General features: G+C 36.9%; 1 protein-coding gene across 3 annotated transcripts; it reads right to left on the reverse strand.

Annotated features, from left to right (window-relative positions):
• Positions 1 to 61: 61 nt before the first annotated feature.
• Positions 62 to 18,028, reverse strand: pou2f3 (POU class 2 homeobox 3). 3 transcript variants are annotated; one of them, XR_003461483.1, is made up of 14 exons: positions 17,890 to 18,028; positions 17,507 to 17,563; positions 12,932 to 12,960; positions 11,041 to 11,196; positions 9,393 to 9,498; positions 8,753 to 8,841; positions 8,205 to 8,381; positions 7,776 to 7,917; positions 6,666 to 6,799; positions 5,361 to 5,525; positions 4,536 to 4,578; positions 4,215 to 4,329; positions 1,037 to 3,973; positions 62 to 972 (listed from the first exon to the last, which is right to left on the reverse strand). XR_003461483.1 is itself a non-coding variant. In XM_019265783.2 (13 exons), the coding sequence occupies exons 2-13, from the start codon at positions 17,553 to 17,555 to the stop codon at positions 3,934 to 3,936; spliced, it is 1,191 nt and encodes a 396-aa protein (XP_019121328.1). In that variant the 5' UTR covers positions 17,556 to 17,563; positions 17,890 to 18,028; the 3' UTR covers positions 62 to 3,933. The 3 variants fall into 3 exon arrangements, 2 of the variants coding, with proteins under 2 accessions (XP_019121328.1, XP_027129608.1); XM_019265783.2 differs by having other exon boundaries at positions 62 to 3,973; positions 11,095 to 11,196; XM_027273807.1 differs by having other exon boundaries at positions 62 to 3,973.
• Positions 18,029 to 18,695: the final 667 nt, after the last annotated feature.

Below are 18,695 nucleotides of genomic sequence, written 5' to 3' on the forward strand. Positions count from 1 at the left end.
GTTGCCAGATTTGATATATATTTTTTATGATATTTAAAGAGTGTTGATCTATGATTGTACAGTGCAACATTTTTGATCCCATTTTAAACTGTTGAGGAGACTATTCTCATGCTGGTTTAAAAGACATTAAAATATCTGAGCTCCTTTCATGGATTGAATGGATGGACGGATAAATATCCAGCAAAACGCTGTACAGAAACTGTGGCAGTTGTGGCTTGTGAGGTATAGCAGGTTGTTTACTAATCTCATGGTTGGCAGTTTGATTCCCAGCTCCACATGTTGAAGTGCCCTCGGGTAAGACACTGAACCCCAAATTTCACCTTGCATGGCGCCTCGCTTGCTGGCTCGTTACCATTGGTCTGTGAATGAGAGGCATAAAATAGGCAGCAAAAATCTCTGATGTAAAGCACTTAAACTCTTGCCCATATTTAGTATTGATATGAAGTTTATAAACTTTGGGTTTTATCACACTAAAATGTGTCATTATGTAAAGGCTGGTGTATGAACAGGTAATGTATATAGTAAAACATGGTGGCAATAATATAACATCTTAATAGGAAAAAGTAATATTAAACAAAATTCTGTATTTACAACCACATTATATTTATTCTTATTAAACAATCTATTAAATCTTAATACACTGCTCCCTTTCAAGTAGGCATTGTGCCTCTTTAGTTCAGTCCCATCATGTCTGAATAAAGTCTGAAGGAACATTTACGTGACTGAGTTACAAAACACCCCATCAACTCAACAGATAGAGTCAGCAATGTAAAGTATTCACTGTCTGAAAATAACTTTAGATTGTCTGCCAGGTTTTACATTCAAAGTTCACTGAACTTTGACCTCTGAATGCACAGATCTTTAGGAGGTTGGTGGAGGCTCTGTAGGTGCAAAAGGAACATTAATAGAGTGAACCAGTTGAATTATGTATACATTTTAAAGCAAGGAGCATCCTTTTTCTTTTCCTATTGTCTTATGTGAGACATTCATGCTGGAGGAAACTTGCCAATATGGAGCCATCAGCACTGGAATTTACTCTTTGCATCATTAAAAAGAAAGAAGGCCAAATCAATGACATACAACGTACAATAACAGTGTTTTTTTTAATGACTGTAAATAAAAGTTGATAAGAGTCCCTGGAGTTAGTGGTAAAGTGATTAAGATAAAAGATTCTCTGAGACTCAGAAATTCGCATGGCACGGTTTTCACTTCCTACTTATTTTAAAAAGTACCTACTCTAATATTATATAACATAATTGTTTCATGGATGAGTTACGTAGCTCAGAGTTTTGTACCACTGCAAAACATTTCTCTAAAATAAAATAAAACAAAATATAATAAAATATACATTAGACACTCAAAAACAGAAATTAATTTAAAAACAACAACCAAACAAACGAGTAGTCAGACCTCGACTTGAAGTCTAAAAGGTATTTTTACAGAACAAAAACCTACAGCAGGAAACCAAAGTGAACAGAGGTCAACATCTTCTCACATCTGCATTATTTATCTCATACTCCTGTGCCATAAAGCTGACATATTCTGATCCCACAGTCACATCGTTCTGCTGCTTTTAATACTCACTAGAGCACAGTGTGTGTATTAATACGCAGCTGGAAATATATCAACAACAAATTCGCCAAACTCTCTAAGTTTGCTGAAAAGTACAGCACGTGGCTGGTTTAGGACAATATTGCCAGATGGTCGCTGCAGGTAATAGTAAAGCTGACGGGAATGACTCTCTAAACTGAGATGCAGAGTCAATGAAAACACATCCCAGCAGGTCACCCAACATAAATGAACTACAACTGCCAAATAACATTTATGATACAGTTTATAACAAAGTTGAACCAGAATCTAACCAAGCCAGGAGATATTTTACAGCATTCTTTGACTAAAGGCCTCAGTATGTTTCATATGAGTCTGAAACCACTGAACAGCAGAGCTACATTTGACAGTTTTTGTAACTGTTATGGACGCTTACTGCAGTGATTGGCCAGGTGTGTGAAAGGTGTAAAAGCAGACCAGGTTTAAACTTAGCACTGTTCACACATACAGACACAAAGCAGCAGGCTTTCCTCTCTTGAGAATGAAGCTTGTGTGTGTGTCTTCCCCGTTAAAGCGCCACTATACTGGCACATGGTGAAGCATTTTATTTTATTGCATTTCATTTTTCTTTTTCAAGTCATGGTAGCTTGTCAAAGTTATATCATGACTGACTTGGGAAGCTGTTGACTGGCCTTTCCTCCCATTTGTTTTAAGTGCTTTTACATAGTTGTAATAAAAATAAAAAACAGCTTACATTTCTCGAGGTTGTCAATACAAGTTTGATTCGTTGTGTCAGCAGGAGGACTTCAAACTCAAGGCTGGAGAAGGTTTGAGGTTCAAGCTCCTGTGGTGTTTGTATGTGTGAATGGGGCATAAACCTCTCTCAGGTTTTCCATCACCGTTTTTTTGTGCATACAAATGAGTGCAGTACCTTGACCTTCTAGGAGATACTGTCCCAAAGTGTGCACCTACTGTTCAATACAGCAAAACTACAGAGTCAGACGATACAGAGTTGAAAAGCAGTGGCGTGCAGCCTTTGTGTGTGACCATTGAGAACATCTATAAACAGTTTGGACTCACGACAAATCATGCAAACTAGTTTGTTGGAAGCCCATAAACTGAGGCCGGGGTTCACTCAAAGTTTGCTGAAAGCATCTGAAAACAAGGTTTGAAACCTTGAGTAGTTCTACAAATGAATGACTAAATCAGCAACAATCAAAGTTTAAGTTCAGAAAAGAAAGACATATTCTTATTTAGTAAGAATTTAACAGTAAAAAAACAAAACAAAAGCTAATCTGCTTCATCAGGACTGCGGTTGTGATAAAATTTGAATGACAGCAAACAACCTCACAGCTGTGCTGAACTCTGATTGGTGCTCTGAAATCTGTGATGTCACCTTTTTTCCAGTTAAGCTACACCCACTTCAAACCAGGTGAGGGGGGGGGGGGACGAAATAACCAAAAACAGGTGTACTTTGTCAGAACATGGTGTGTTCCGGGCCTCTAAAGAATGTTATGATTACAGTGTATTACATATTGGGTTTTGTCTTTGTAGTTTTATCAATCATCTTTCATTTCTATCTGTGATAATAACCATGATCTAAAGTCCAACAGGTCAACAGACATGAGAGGATCAGACTGTAAACAAACTCCTTGGTCTCCACGATATTCTTCTTCTTCTCCTTGAAGGGTTACTACTTTTTTGGTTTTACCACCAAAAAAAGTGATTTTAATAATCTGAACGAGCTGTCCGATCTGAGCGTGTTACCAGATATGAACTAGTACTTTGGTGAGTACAATGTTGTCATGAATGATGGACAAAACCGCAATAATAGGACCCAAATTGTAAAACAGATCTATCATTTAAAGAACTAAAATGAACAAATCAAAGGTCTGCCTGTCTGCTCAATAATATAAGGTTCCTTTTGTTTGGATTGCATATTTAGACAGGCTAGCAGTATGCAATGTAGGATTGCATCGAATTAACAAACACAACACTAAATAAAATATGAGCATGAACAGCTTTTCTTATTAAATCCTTCAACATTCAAATAAGTTGTCTGAATCTTGACAAGCCATAAGCATTTAGGCTTGAACATCTCCACCGGTGTTTCTGATATTTATCATGAGCTTGTTTTTCGGTTATGCAGAGTAAAGAGTCACATGGACACAGATCAAACAGCTCGAGGCTGTGAGCTGGAGTGTTGACAGTATTGTGGTGTGTTGCAGTCCTCTGTTTTTGCTGCAGTTTTGTCCAAGACAGCCATCTAAGGTTTAGCCTGTAGCTGTAACCCTGTTCACCACAGGGGTCTTGTGTTACTGCGTTATCTTCAGTGTACATCTTCAATCAATCTTCAAAAACTTCATATGATACAGTTCATGTTTTTCAATGATGATATGCAGCAGGATTCCAACGGTACCAGGACCTGAAAGGCCAAAGAGAGGATAACAGGTTATTCATTTAGACACTTCATTCAGCAATTATGTTTGATGTATATTTAGTTTAAAGAAATATCCCAACATTTTGTTACACTTCCAGAAAGAACAAAGAAAATTTTTTATATGATTACTTTAATAATAAGTTGACATGTTTCAGGCTTTTCACAGCACGTTGTGGTATTTTTAAAGTGTAAACAAAAAAACAATCTGCAAGGGTACGTTTCTTACCCCGGTGTGCTATAAGAAGCTGGGTTGACCTGAGACGTTAAAGAGGCGGAGACAGCAGACAGACTGTTGGGAGAAGCTTCACGGCTTAGACTGTTTGGAGAGGAATTTGATGAAACTGGAAGGAAAAAGTCAAAACATTACTAAATATGCACACACATACATGGATCTCATCAAATTAGCTCTGGACACTTAGATAACAGCTCAAGCATAACTAATTTAGGAAAACAAGTATTTATCATTACTGTATATACATTAATCACCAGTAGCAGTCACAATACAGTGGCTCTTTATTGATAGCTGAATGTAGCAAATAGTACTTGCCTCCACCTGAAGCCAGAGGGCTGTAAGATCTGGATGCTGAGGCCTGAAACAAAAAATTGATTAGATAAAGCCATCTAAGTAGGGCCACAAAATATGCAGGTATTTGCTTTTTGACCAACAATTTATTCAACACAGCACATACTGGAACTGCAGTAGAAAGCAGCAGTAAAAGCTCTTGCACACTGAAGGACGAACAAGAGCAATATTTCATAAACCTGAGGATGACTTGAGTGTGCAAAAACCTTTCCTGAACTTTAAACACTTGCACACACAGGGACATTCAACATTTTGGAAAAATGAGCTTAGATGAGAATAAGATAAGAAAAAAATATGTTTGTGTGTTAAATATGGAGCTGGAGTTAGTGGTGCTACTTAGGTGAAAAAAAAACATTTTCTCAGTTATACATGATAGCAGGCATTTGGATATAGAAGTCATCTGGGGACTTTAGAAAAGAAGAAAAAATTAGCCTATCTTATCATAAAGGCTGGAGGCAGAGGGAAAAAAGCCTTACTGGCACTGTCAAAAGTTCGAGGATACACCTACCAACACCTCTAAAGTTCACTTATTAATATATTTTATCTCTCTTATCTAATATTTCCAGGTTTGGTATGTGCACATAACTACGTCCTGGATGGATGGGCACACAGTTTTTTTTTGTTTTAGTTTGTGTGCTAATTACAAAAACAAGATATATTGTTATTTAGTGAGATTTAGAGGTGTTGGTAGACGTGTTTTAAACTTTGGACAGAGCCCGACTAGCTTCCGGTCCTTATGCTATCTTATGTGTTTCTGAGTGAAGGGGTTCAATATTTTAGAAAGCTAACCATTCTGGAGTTGTAGCTGTGTGATTTGACCGATAAACTAGCCACCGGGCAGTAGATCCTCTTCTCCTTCTGACGCCGATTACAGAACCAGACTCGAACGACCTCTTTCTCCATGGACAGCTGCTCTGAGATCAGGGTTATCTCCTCAGAGTTGGGCTTGGGGTTCTGAAAACCAAAAAAGTTCATTGGTTCATATTTCATTCATGAATGTCTTTAAGGTTGATAACTGCCTGGTAACAACTGACGGTATCTGTAATATTCGTCTATCATCAGGGTCTCGTATTTATGACACTTTCAGTCAGCCATTGATCTGGCTATCCTGTAGCCAAAACTTTATCAAGTTAGTTTTGAATGAAACATGAAAAATCTAAACGTTTTAACAAATGAGTGAAAGTACCTGAAGGAAGTTATAATCCATTCAGAAGCCTCAGTGGCTTGAAACAAAGTTAAATACAACCCAAAGACATACCTGATGTTGTTGTGATACTAAAGGGCATTTAATACTGTATAAATCTAGAAATATATATGATGTACAGTTTTTAAGTTTTAGAGGCTAGAGGAAAAGTGAAGGGATAAACAAAGCTCTTACAATTTGCCCTAAGGAGGGCAGGGATATCTGTAAACAAGACTCATTGATTTAAATATTTTATATTTATTATAATGTTACCATGATTCTGTTTGTGTCTAGCAGGTAATGTTTACCATAGTCGTCATCTCGGCGTGCAAACATTTGCTAATTAGCACTAAACGCAAAGTACAACTGAGGTTGTGGGGAGTGTCATCAGTTTTGCAGATATTTGGTAAAAAAAACAAAAAACAAAGTACAGGATGAATAAAACTTATGATCTGCTGATGGTACTTCGAAAAGTGAAGGCAAAATGATTTCAGTTTATCCTGAAGGGGACATGGATGTAAATAAAGTTTAATGCCAATTTAGACCTGGTAATATGGGTGGGCTGAAAGTATTTACATTTCTACAAACAAAAACGTAGGAAAAATGTAATATAATACTATAATAATATATAGTACTTTAGAATTTTAAAAATGCTAAAATCACATTAAAATTCTATATATAGTGGCTTTAATTATTATTTATTTTATTCTTATTAAAATGAAATAATTTGTTTGTAATGGAGGTGTATTAACAACATTGGTTACAGACACAAGCTCCATTAAATGCTTTATTCATCATTAAGTAATTACTTTAGTATGTATTTATAGAATTATTATCACATTTACACACAGTAAATGTATATACCCTAAAAAGCAGAACAGGCTCTCTCTACATATCGTTGTTGAACTCACATCAAGGAAACGTTTCTCCAGAGTCAGCTTGATGTTCGTTTCAATGCTTGTCCTCTTTTTCCGTTTGCGTCCGTAGCCCTCAATCAGGGGTGGCAGAGAGGTAGGGTTGCTCATTGAGTCAGAAGGTGAGTTCTCTAATGTAAGAAGAAATAAAACATGGACATTCATCATCACTTATGAACGGCAATAAAATCAAGTCCCAGTTGCAAAACTAGAGCATATTTTGTACTGCAGAATTTAAAAAACATTTTGTTTTGACTCAGAAATCTATAGACCCTTTTGACAGACCCATTGTTAATCATATTAATTACACATGCTTTTTGTTAAAATACCTGCTGTGAAGAAGGTCTATTAGTGGGGGATAATATTACTGATGAAACAATGACAGAGACCATAAAAAATATTGTAATAGATTTGAATTATTTTCTAAATGACTCAGAGGATGTATGAACCTACATAATGAATTTAGATTTCCCAGACTAGTGCATCCATAAGTCTTGTTTCGTGCAATGTACCTGACTCATGATTGTGTAACCAGATTACATTACCAATTACATTTTGAGGGAATCAACATTATTATTGATCAAGTTTACAAGAGATATTAAGCTGAGTGATGACACTGATGTCAAAGCTGTTCCGTCTTGATAGTTATTAGTTGTACTATTAAACATAATCACCATAACGGTCGATCACCCTCTGTGTCACCATAAATATTTCTGTAAATATATTTATAACAAGACTCCAGGAAGTCACTGCTCCCAGCCAAGAAATAGTCCAGTACATAACTTATCATTTTTACATTTCTGTTTTGCACAGATTAAATAAACAAGATATAATTTGGTACTTAGAGCCAGGCTAGCTGTTTCTCTTGTTTCCAGTCTTTGTGCTAAGATAAGCTAGTCTCTTGCTTCTTGTTGCTTAAAATATAGCATACAGACATGAAAGTGGTATTGATCTTCTTATATGAATCTTGGCAAAAGAGTAAAGTGTCAAACTGTTGCTTTAACAAAGTGGTTTCAGCTACATCTTGACTTGACACTGGGTATAACACATTCAAAAACATTTAGAATTAATATTTGTGCAGCATAACCAATGGTACTCATGTTGTACCTGCATCACTCAGCCATTTCTCCAGCAGAGGTTTGAGCTTGCACATGTTTTTGAAGCTGAGGTTGAGAGCCTCGAAGCGAGAGATTGTAGTCTGGCTGAAATCATTCCCGTACAGTTTTCCCATCGCGAGGCCCACATCTCCCTGTGATAGAACACACACAAACACATTAACTATATCATGCTTTCATGCAGGTCAAAGTGTGAATGAAAGCCAAATTATCCCAGTTCATAAGATTACAGTTTTATGAATAATTTCCAAGTTGTAATAAAGCTAATCAGAAAATCAAGTGCGTAAATACAGATACAGAAACATGTCAAGTGAAATGAGATGCATTACTTATAGTATTACTTATAGTATGAAGCCGACTGAGGAAATAAGTTTCCAGGCCCTTGAAAGGAAACATAGAGGGGCTCATGCTCTTAAATCACCTGTGTGAAGCCCAGTTTGATGCGTCTTTGTTTGAACGCTTTGGCAAACTGCTCCAGTTCTTCCAGATCACTGGGTTCTTCTTGTGGTGGTACTGACATGTGTTTGGGCATCTGCAGGTGGGACATGTCCATGTGGTTCTCCATAGACGGTCCTGCCAGACCAGAGCGACTCATAGCCTGAATCAGAGAAAAAACCTTCAGTTTCCAGGTGTTTTCTGCTGGTTTTCAGAGTTTTTGGTCTTTACTGACAAAAGTAACAACTGAATTCACAAATACAGATGAAGTGTTTGCCTTGTAGACGTATTTGTCTTTATATTCCCTGATTTGTGTTGAGCAGGTACAGCAAAGTTGATGAATTAAAACAGAACCAAAACAATGAGTTAAAAGAGGCTATAAAGCTCCCAGGAGAACTGCAATCAGTTTAACTATTCACTGTACAAGTAGCCAGGCGATTCATTCTTCATATATATTATAGTATATTACTGATATTGATCAGGCAATGTGACATTCATGTTGTTATTATGTGTATATAGACAGGAAGTGGTTACCTGTGGAGTCAGAGCCAGTCCAGGCTGATGCTGAAGGAGACTAGCTTGACTCTGGCCAGGAAGAGACAGCAGGTTCTGCTGCAGAAGAGCTGCAGGAGAAAATGATGTTTTTTCATCAATGATCTGTTTGAGACTGCTGCTGTTATTTTTCAAAAAATACCATGCACCCTTCCCAAAAAGCAAAAACTTTGTATTTTACATTTTGGTCTATGTACGTGTTAAACAATAACGTGTCCGTTAGTGAGCTGTAGCAGGAATAAACTGTTTATTGTCAATAGATTTTGTAAGTAACTCTTCCTAAAAACCACAAATCCTTGTTTTTAACCTTCCTGTTGGTTTTAGGATTAAACGTCTCACTTTACACTTAATTTGCTCAAAGGCATAGCTGTAGCTGTTTATCCCTGCTTTCAGTCTTGATGCCTGTCAGACATGTCAGATCAGTTTCCTTCAAAGTCTTGGAAAGAAAGAAAATAACCATGCATCTTCAAGATGTTGGACTATTAACACATTTATGCCAATAAATACATTTCTGCTTTGTTACTGAGTCAAAGTCACTTCTTCCTCCCTAACTATTCAAGACATGCCTTGGACCAGGTTGTGCTGATTTAGTGCGTCAATGTAAGTGAAGTTTCTTTTAGACCTTGGTGGCTGGTCGGGCTCTGGGAGAGCAGGAAGGAGGAGGGAGATGACAGGTGAGATGGTGGCATCAGAACCAGCTGCTGCATGGGGTGGAGAGAGGTGAGCTCCTGGAGTGAAAACAAGAAGCACAACAAGAAAAATAAGTCTTGACTCCCATGTAAATAGAGACTAATGGAAACTCCAGGCTTCTGTTTGAAGTAAATGTACTGTATCTGCGCACACTGCACTCGTGGAAATTTACATAATTTGCTTAGCCCCAATTCTGAGGTACTTGTCCTTACATGAATATTTTTGTTTTGTGCTATTTCATGTTCTACTCCACCTTCAGAGGTACTTATTATTCTGTTACTTTTACAGCTATAGTTACTAGTTGTTTTTGTGAAGATTTTTCAGACAAAACATCATCATGATCAGCATATAAAATATGATTATTTGCTATAGATTAAACATCACAAAGCTATATAAAGAGTTTAGCCTTTAAAAAAAAAGGAAAAAATAGCAAATTCTCAGGTGAACAAAAAATTCACAGTGTGCGCATTTCAGTGGTGCAAAGTAACCAAGTACATGTATTCATGTAATATCCTTATTTACAGATTTGAGGTACTTATATTTAAAACATATGACCAGTTAGTATTGTCAGCAGCATATAAATGTTTTCGTTCAGTCACAACATTACAATCAGTGTAGGAGGAAGTATTGAGATGCTTTACTTAAGTGTGTAGAAACATTTAAATATGTAGGCAAAACTAATAATAAGCAAATGTTCTGAATAGTTAAAAAAAATTGCCCTAGTGACTGTTGTTTTATTGCATATTGTATTATTGGATAATTAATGTGTTAGTAGCATTTTATGGTTGTATTCGATCAAGGTGCAGCTAATTTAGATATTTTATACCGTTGGATAGTTTTAACAGGGCGTCATATTTCAGAAGCTCGTCATATGTTACGTGTGTAAAACATGTAAAGTGCTTGTAAGTAAAGTGGAACTATAATGTTGTTCAGTAACACGTATAACATTTCCCTCTGAGCTGTAGAGGAGTAGACGTATAAAGTGAGAATAAAAAAAATACTGAGCTTCTTACCACCACTGATTGCAATGTTGTTTACTCATTAATTAATCTGCAATATTATTTCAAAAATATAATATGCATGTATATGATAATACAACAATGTGAGAGGCCCCATTCTGCATGAGGAGTACTTTTTACATAAAATTTTTTTAAGGACATGCTGATAGTACATATAGTCTTTACTTTAGTTAAGTAACAATTTCAATATCACAAAATCTTACTGATGAGTTTGTAGAGAGTAGAAATGACCAACAATGTGCTGGAATATTATATTCCATTGCTGCCTTATTCTAAGCCTCCCAAAAAAAAACTCCCAAGCTGCTGGATCCTACGTTTCCCACAATGCAACTCAATAATGTATTTCATTACACCCTCACTGTCTGTTAAATGTCTTTGTCATTCAAATTCCACACCTCCAGTCTGTACACCCAGCTATCTGTCATAGTCGTAGATCTGAGTTATTTTCTCAGATCTGGTTGTTAAACATCTGTTCACCATCACTGGTGGTGAACACAGTGGAGCATGTAGTAGGAAACTGCACGTCTACATCGTCATATTTCTACTTTTATTTCAACAAACCTGAATATTTCCTCCATCACTGCCGCTCTGTGAAACCCAGTCAGAGTGCCTTACCCCAGACAGCTGACCTCCGGGCATCGGAGAGCTTTGTGTCAGGTGACATGTCTTCAGGGTGGAGCCTGAGTGAGATGAGTCGTGGAGATCCTCTGTCTTTATCTAAGGAAACACAACCAAACTGTATCAACTGAAGATAAATATTTGAAAGGATCAGTTTTATAAGGCTGACGAAACATTGTCTGTGGATAATCTCAGGGGCAAATGGGTGCATGTTTACATTTGTATCACTATGTGTGCATGTAAGGACAGTGCGCACACACACACACACACACACACACACACACACACACACACACACACATACACACACAGACTCCTGTACACTCGCTCCAGGACCAGTTTGGTCACTAAACATGATACAAAGAGTGATAGACTCTCTCCCTCCCCTTGGGCAAGCCAGTATGCAAATACCCCCCCCTCACACACACCACCCCCTAACCCCTGAAAGCCATGTCACTTCCTGAAAACACGAGCTCTAAAAGAAATATCCTCTCACTGCCAAAAAGAATGTTTGGAGAAGTATCCAAATAGCTGCAAACTATTTGAAGAGTTTCGAAATAGGCGGCAGTCTTTGTTGACATCTGTGGGGAGAGCGGATAGTTTATCCTGAGGATGTTAGCCATCCAAAAGTCAGTTGAACCTGTGTCCTGAGAAGGAAGGTTCAGTACCAGTCATGTGGCTCTAGGATATTTATATTCCAACTGAGCTTCGTTATTAAGTCTGTCAAAAGATACAGCAAGTCTTGTGATAATCTACATTTTTACAAAGACTAAAACACTGAATTAATCCTAGTTACGAGCATATGTGTGTATCTAAAGCCTGATATATCTTATTCTTCCTCACTATAGAGCTGCAGTGTTGTCCAAATCATATTAATGAGCCATACTGGTGCACTGATATATTCCTTAATTATTTTCAGTCAATTCCACACACACTGTCCTGAAACTGTGAATAAAATACGCAGCTGAAAATGCACAATTTAGTCCCGATTGAGTGCATCTGGATAGAAACTACAGTGCTCAGCTGTTTTCCCACTTCAGGTAATTGAAAGATGGTTCAAATGAATAATTCTGAGAAAGCCACATTACTCTTCGTTTGAACTGCATCTGACTGGAACAAGGGTTTGTGAGTACTGACTGATTAGAAGAGTCTCAAGCCAAAAAGGAACAAATGTGTATTAATCCGCTGCTGAAAATAGTCCTTGACAAATGCTCAATTTTCTCCTTTATAAACAGTGACCAGCTGTTTAAGTAAATAAAAACTTTTAAATATTTAGTCTTTTTTAAAATAAAATATACATGCTGCAAATTCAGTGGCTTTAATGCCACAGAGAAAAGAAAGTTTTGGTCTACAAGCTAAAACATTGTTGTTGTTTGTTGTCTTTTCGTGAGAATTGATGCCAGTAACAAAAAAAAAATACTGAAAATAATAACAAAACATTTAATATTGATTTATTCTTTAACATTCAAGAAGTGAGGCCTCTGTTGTAACAGCAGGATCCTGGTGGTTCATTGAGTTTTTTGGTTTCTCCCAGTCAACATTTACTGGCAATTAAAAGTTTTTTTTAAATAGAGCCACACACTGATCAGGAGGGATGTTGTATCAACATGGGTATAGGTTACTTGATGGTTTTGTCGATGATTAAGAGGAATTTGAATCTTGTTTCCCCTTAAATGACATTATGAAAGTGTGCACAAGTCAACAATTTCACCCACTGTGCTGTGTATACATCCAATCCAAATCCTGCTGACAGGGACCTCATTCATGAAATTCTCTTTCAGAGGAATTCAAAACACCGGAAATGGAGTACGTTATGAAAAAATCTGCTACTCACTTGTCGATTGAAGTCGATCCCGTTTTGCTCTAAATGTCAGAAGAGAGAAAGAAATTCAGATTTATTAAAAATGTTGCTTTGTGGCACCTGATGACATTCAGCTTCTGGATGTAGTGACAAATCAAATCATATAAAGACTATATTAAGCGTTTGATGCTACAAGTGAGACATGATTTCGGTGTTGCATTGTTGTGTTTATACTATTATTTCACAACTAAATATTTCTCTTTTTACTGCTACAATGACATAATTTCTGAACAAAATCCATTGATTTTGACCAGTTTGATTTTAATTTCATTTATACAACAATAAAATACAGCGTTCCAAGGAAAATAACATATTACAGCAAGAACACTTGTTTCAAGTTAAAATGTTAAAACACAGACGCAAAACATGAAACATCAGAGGGGAGAAGGTGCAAACTAAACATATACAGCCATTTATATGTGATAAAACAGATTAGTGGCACATTTCAAATGAATTACCTGTGACCTCCATAAACAATCTCTGAAAGTCCCTCTTATATTTGTCATTTTATATTATTAGAAATAAAGAAACACACAGAGATATCAATAAAAAGCTACTAATGAAACCATACCATAATATAAAAATATATATACAACAGTAGAGCATAAGAGGTATTATTGTGTATTGTCATGTATTGATATGGAAAAGTGCTTAATTCGAACTGTATAGATGAGTCTGAGAATAACTATACACTGATAGAGTATGTTTGTCCAGAGTTATGTTGTAGGTTGTAAAAAAAGAAATATAAATCTATGTGCCCATTTGTCGTATATTTACTGCAATGGCTGCTGACTGTTCACACACAACTTTTCAAGAAGAAGTTTCCCTCCTGAAGTGTACATCATTCAGTGGTGAGTGTATGCGGAGAGGACAGGGCGAGGGCTGATAGAGGAGGAGGGTTCAAAGGTGTGCTGGATAAGCTCCCATCATTTGAATGTCAAATGGGGCTTTTGGGACTGTGTGTGTGTGAGAGAGAGGCAGTGAGCTGCTGGAGACACATGATGCAAATATACCTATAAACCCCCTCCACACACACACACACACACACACACACACACACACACACACACACACACACACACACACACACACACACACACACACACACACACTCCTCAAACCCCTCCCCCCCTCTTTACCTCTCAACAACCTCACTATGTCGCTGCCCCCCAGCACAACTAGCTTCACGGCCAAACTTCCAGTATGGAAATGACCAAGACATGCAAATCAGCTCTTAGCGCAGGAAGCCAGTGTTAGAGCTCAGTATGCACTCACACACACACAAACACGCATTGGAAACGATGGTTACGTACGAAAGTCAGTCAAAAATAATTCTACACGTAGGCCATTTGTTTCACCTGTTAGTCATAAATTGTATTTTAAAAAGTGACCAAACTCAAGTCTGTTCAGTAAACAGTAAATTCTTATGAACTGCACTGAGGACAATTCATCTCATCCCTCGGGCACAATATTCTGTTTGACTGCGGTTAGTCTTCAGGGCTAATTATGATATTACTGTAGTATAAAGTAAGTTACAAAAGCTAGATCCCTACATCCTAATATGTATAGTGAGTTTTTGTAAATCCGAAAAGAGTAAACTACTGTGTGATGATTTGATACAGTATACAGTACTGTCTGTTTTGTACTAACAAGTAATGATGCAATGCATGTGTTAAGAGGCGTCATAAACTGTGATGTTGGAGTACTGGTGTTCTATATTTTCCTAGGTTGTCAACAAATCCCGTGAAAACACCAAAACCGACAAGGCATCCTTCTTTCAATGCTTTTTGACTTTCCTGTCTGTGGCTGTCCATTTCCACCGGTCCCCACTGATAAATCTTTAAAAGCATCACATAAATATACAGTTTATTTCTGAAGAAAGGTACAGTTATTTCCTAAAACAGGTATAATTCTGCTGGATGGATGTATTAATACACATTTGTGCACTGGTGAGTATTTACCACAGCAGGTGTATGTATGTTAGTTAAAAAAAAAAAATTACATTGGGCGTGTTCATTACAAGGCACAAACACCCAGTGCAACAATGTGGCTCATTGATGTGTTTTAAATCGTTTGTGGACAACAATCGACCTCTATGCCACACAGGAATAAAATACATCAGACTTTGGATGCACAGATAACACCTGTTAGTCAGACTTGTTGTTGGTTTTTACATCAGTTTTTAAAATATATATATATATAATGTCACCAGACTGTTAAATTTAAAAAACATGCAAGACTGCAAATCTTTCCTTTCTTGATCCTCGAGTTGACTCTCTCAATGAATTGTTACACATAGCATGCACAGCTCCTACATTTCCTTTGTGCGTTGCATTGTAGTTATTATACAATAACAGCAAGCTCAAAAATCTAGAAGATTGACTACTTTGACTATACATCATTTTGTCATTTTAGAGTCGGAGAGTGACTTCAGGCTCTGACTGACACTTTTTATCATTCATGCCCTGTTTTCCTATCAGTAAATTAGTTTAATCTCAAGCAAACAGAAGCTACAAAAGCAGAGCAGAAGGCTACACAACAATGTGAATATAGTGACAGGTTTTTTTTACAAAAGAATTTTAGGGATTTAAATACAACTAATCTGCAAGAGGTAAATATATTTTGAGAGAACTGTAATGTCATCTAAATCATGTTTCTTTGTTTTTATCAGCATTGTAAATATGTCTAAAACACAGATGTATCTATTAAAAAAAATGATCCCTGAAATGTTGTGTTGTGTTTGTAAGTGTGTTTCATCTACAACATTCACTCTTAGCAACTTAAAGTTAGTAAAAGTTCTGAATCATAAGTGACCTAAAGCAAGAGACAGGATGTGTTAATGTTATTAACATTTATCCATCATCTTTTCCCTTTAACCTTAACCAGACTTGTCTAATACTAACAGGGGAGTCTGGATACAATGCTGCATTTTGTATGTCAACCATCCACATGACTTATGTGTGGTACACTTAAAAAAATGTTACGGGTTCAGATCACTCTGAAGCACAGATATAATCATTTTCTCCTCTGCTAATTTCTACCTGATATCCAAACACATAAACGGTTTATATTAAGATTTTAAGAATTAGTCCACACATGTTAGAAATAAATAACTGATAATAAATAGTTCTCTGCATGCAGATAATTTTGGTTATATTTGTTTAGTTTTGTCTCTAAGATTTCTGCCTTCACACCAGTACAATGGAGGTGAATGGATTTTAATTTGTGGTGCTCAAATGACATTTAAAAAATTCAACAGCAAAATGAATTGTATGTTTTATTAGAATCAAAGTGAAGTGTAGTCTGTAGACTATCAAGAGTAACGTGGACACTTCATTGGAAAGACACATTCCTGTGCATTATTTTAATGTTATTTTCAATGTTGGGTGCACTACAGACTGTACTACATTCACCTCTGTTAAATTGGAGAGGATGCATAAATCTCAGAGGCAGATATCTCAAAATCTGGACAAATACAACCAAAACAATCTTTATGGAGCGATGATGAACACATAAGTGAGAAAATATATAACATTTTTATAGACACAGGCCTCTTGATGTGACTAATGATGCGAGCTTCTTTAAATGAAAGTTTGAAGCTGTGGCACTTGTTACATCTAATCACATACTGACAAAAAAAAAAGAGTTTTAGCACTTCTGTGAAACAAAGCCATTCACTTCTCTCACGCAGCCATTGTCTAAAGAAAAGTTCCACTTTTTCTGTTGTAGGTTCCTGATTTTGTTTTGTGAGTGGTTGGCACTCTAAGCCCCCGGGCAGTCAGCATTTCTCAGCAAACAGCCTCAGGTGCATCCTGGTATAGCAACCAACTGCCATAACACACACACACACACACACACACACACACACACACACACACACACACATGGCTACCTATGAAACACGAGTGGGCAAAATGCTGTTTAGTTTTTATTTGTGCCGCCTTTAGACACAACATGAGCCAGTATGTGGTACATTTTGTTGCCTAAAATGTTCTGAAGTTGTCTGAAGCTGCTGCTATGAAAAGTTTTATACTTAAATTACTTAAAGTAGCCAAAGTTTCTAAAAACCTGATGTAAACACCAGCGCCAAAGATCATTTAGCAGTGATAAAACCTGGCACCAAAAAGCCAGTGAATGCCAAAATTAAGATCATAAAAGGCAGGTTCTTAAGATATTGACTAACTGAACTCAAACAAATACCCTTTCAAGATAATCCAGACATTAGTATATCATAAAACAATATACCATTTTACGATAATCCAGGCAGTAGGGACTTATTTTATGAACTTTCCAGATATCTTTTTCACGTTAAAACACAAGTAAGCTTTCTATAATTCACTTAATTCAAAAAGAAGAAAAGTTCTGACTCTCTGGAATTCATTTATCAACTTTTCCACATGTAAAAACAATAAAGTCTTTCTGTGGAATTCCAGCAGTGTCAGAATAAACAGAGCGGAGTGACAACACTCTCCTGAGCCACTTTTGTTGAACCTGTCTGATGATTCAGCGGTGTTTACGTGCGCCATGAGGAAGGTGAAATATCCTTACCTGCCTGTTCAGCTTGAGCCTCCGACTGTTCCACTGTGTCTGCGCTCATCTTAATATCTGTAATGATAAATATAGCTGATTTTCCTACAGGATTGTTACTTTAACTTGCACAATGAAGCACTCAGGCCACCCAGGAAAATGATCTTGAGTTTATTCTAATGTGCCCTCCCTCCACCCCTGCATACAAACTGTACACTCTCCGGTGTGATCCCTAGTTGTAATATTCATAAGCAAGGCAAAGCAAAGCTCATTGTAGCCATTTCTCATCCCCTCTATGTGGAGTAACCACACATCATGTAAACTCTTAATAAAATTCATGTGTGTGGCATGAAATAATGCAGATATTAAACAGTCATTGATTAGCCAGTGTAAGAGTGACTCACCTCAGACAGAGAAATGGGTTGTGCTGCTCCGGCTGCCGTCTGTCTCCTTGATTATTTGAAATGCACCTCGTATTGGGATAAAAAGTTTTGGAAATCCACGGCTGCTCATCAGCATTTTCCTAAGTGGAGAAACGTTCACCTCTGCAGTATACCCTGCACTGCCTGATAGGCTGATTTGCATATGCCTCAGTGCGTCCTATCCAGCTTCAGACTGTTTGCATAAAACAACAATGGAGTTACTGCAAATTACAGAATGTGTGTGTGTGTGTGTGTGTGTGTGTGTGTGTGTGTGTGTGTGTTCATACAAAAAGGCTGAAAGGAGTCATCCTCAGAGTACTTTGGATAACAAGATAATGTATTATTCCCGTCACCTGAGATAACTCAGTGTGTGCAGGATATCTTATGTCCCGAATCTCTCTTAAAAAGTCAACATTTTGACTTTTTCTCTCAGAATTTCAACCAACTATCTAATAATTTTAACTTTATATGAGCATTTTATTTTTCAAAGTTTCATCTTTTTTTTCTTTTCCTGACATGAATGGGCTTCCATAAAGCACCTCAAAAGTCTTGTGTCCACTTGGGTTCACTTATAATACAGCTAAGAAATAAACAAGCATGTTTCTTAAATGTTGTAGTGTTCTTTTAAAAATAAAAAAAACAGTAGAGTAGAGGAATTGTACTTGTGACGCATGTCCATAAATGCTTTGAAGGTGCTGACGCAATAGTAATAATAGTCTTTACTAAAATGGTGAAAAAAAATACCTGCACATGTTTTTCTTGTTCCCAAATCTTATTTTAGACAACAC

Source organism: Larimichthys crocea, chromosome XXII (assembly GCF_000972845.2).
Source record: "Larimichthys crocea isolate SSNF chromosome XXII, L_crocea_2.0, whole genome shotgun sequence".
Classification (NCBI taxonomy): domain Eukaryota; kingdom Metazoa; phylum Chordata; class Actinopteri; family Sciaenidae; genus Larimichthys; species Larimichthys crocea.

Excerpts from the sequence above, each read along its gene's own strand:
- pou2f3 (XM_027273807.1), bottom strand. The coding sequence starts at position 17,555 with ATGAGCGCAGACACAGTGGAACAGTCGGAGGCTCAAGCTGAACAGGCA. Across the intron at positions 9,499-11,040 it reads GTGATGGAGGAAATATTCAG|GAGCTCACCTCTCTCCACCC; the intron begins GTTTGTTGAAAT and ends TTTTCACTCCAG. Across the intron at positions 3,974-4,214 it reads GCTTCTTATAGCACACCGGG|GTCCTGGTACCGTTGGAATC; the intron begins GTAAGAAACGTA and ends TTGGCCTTTCAG.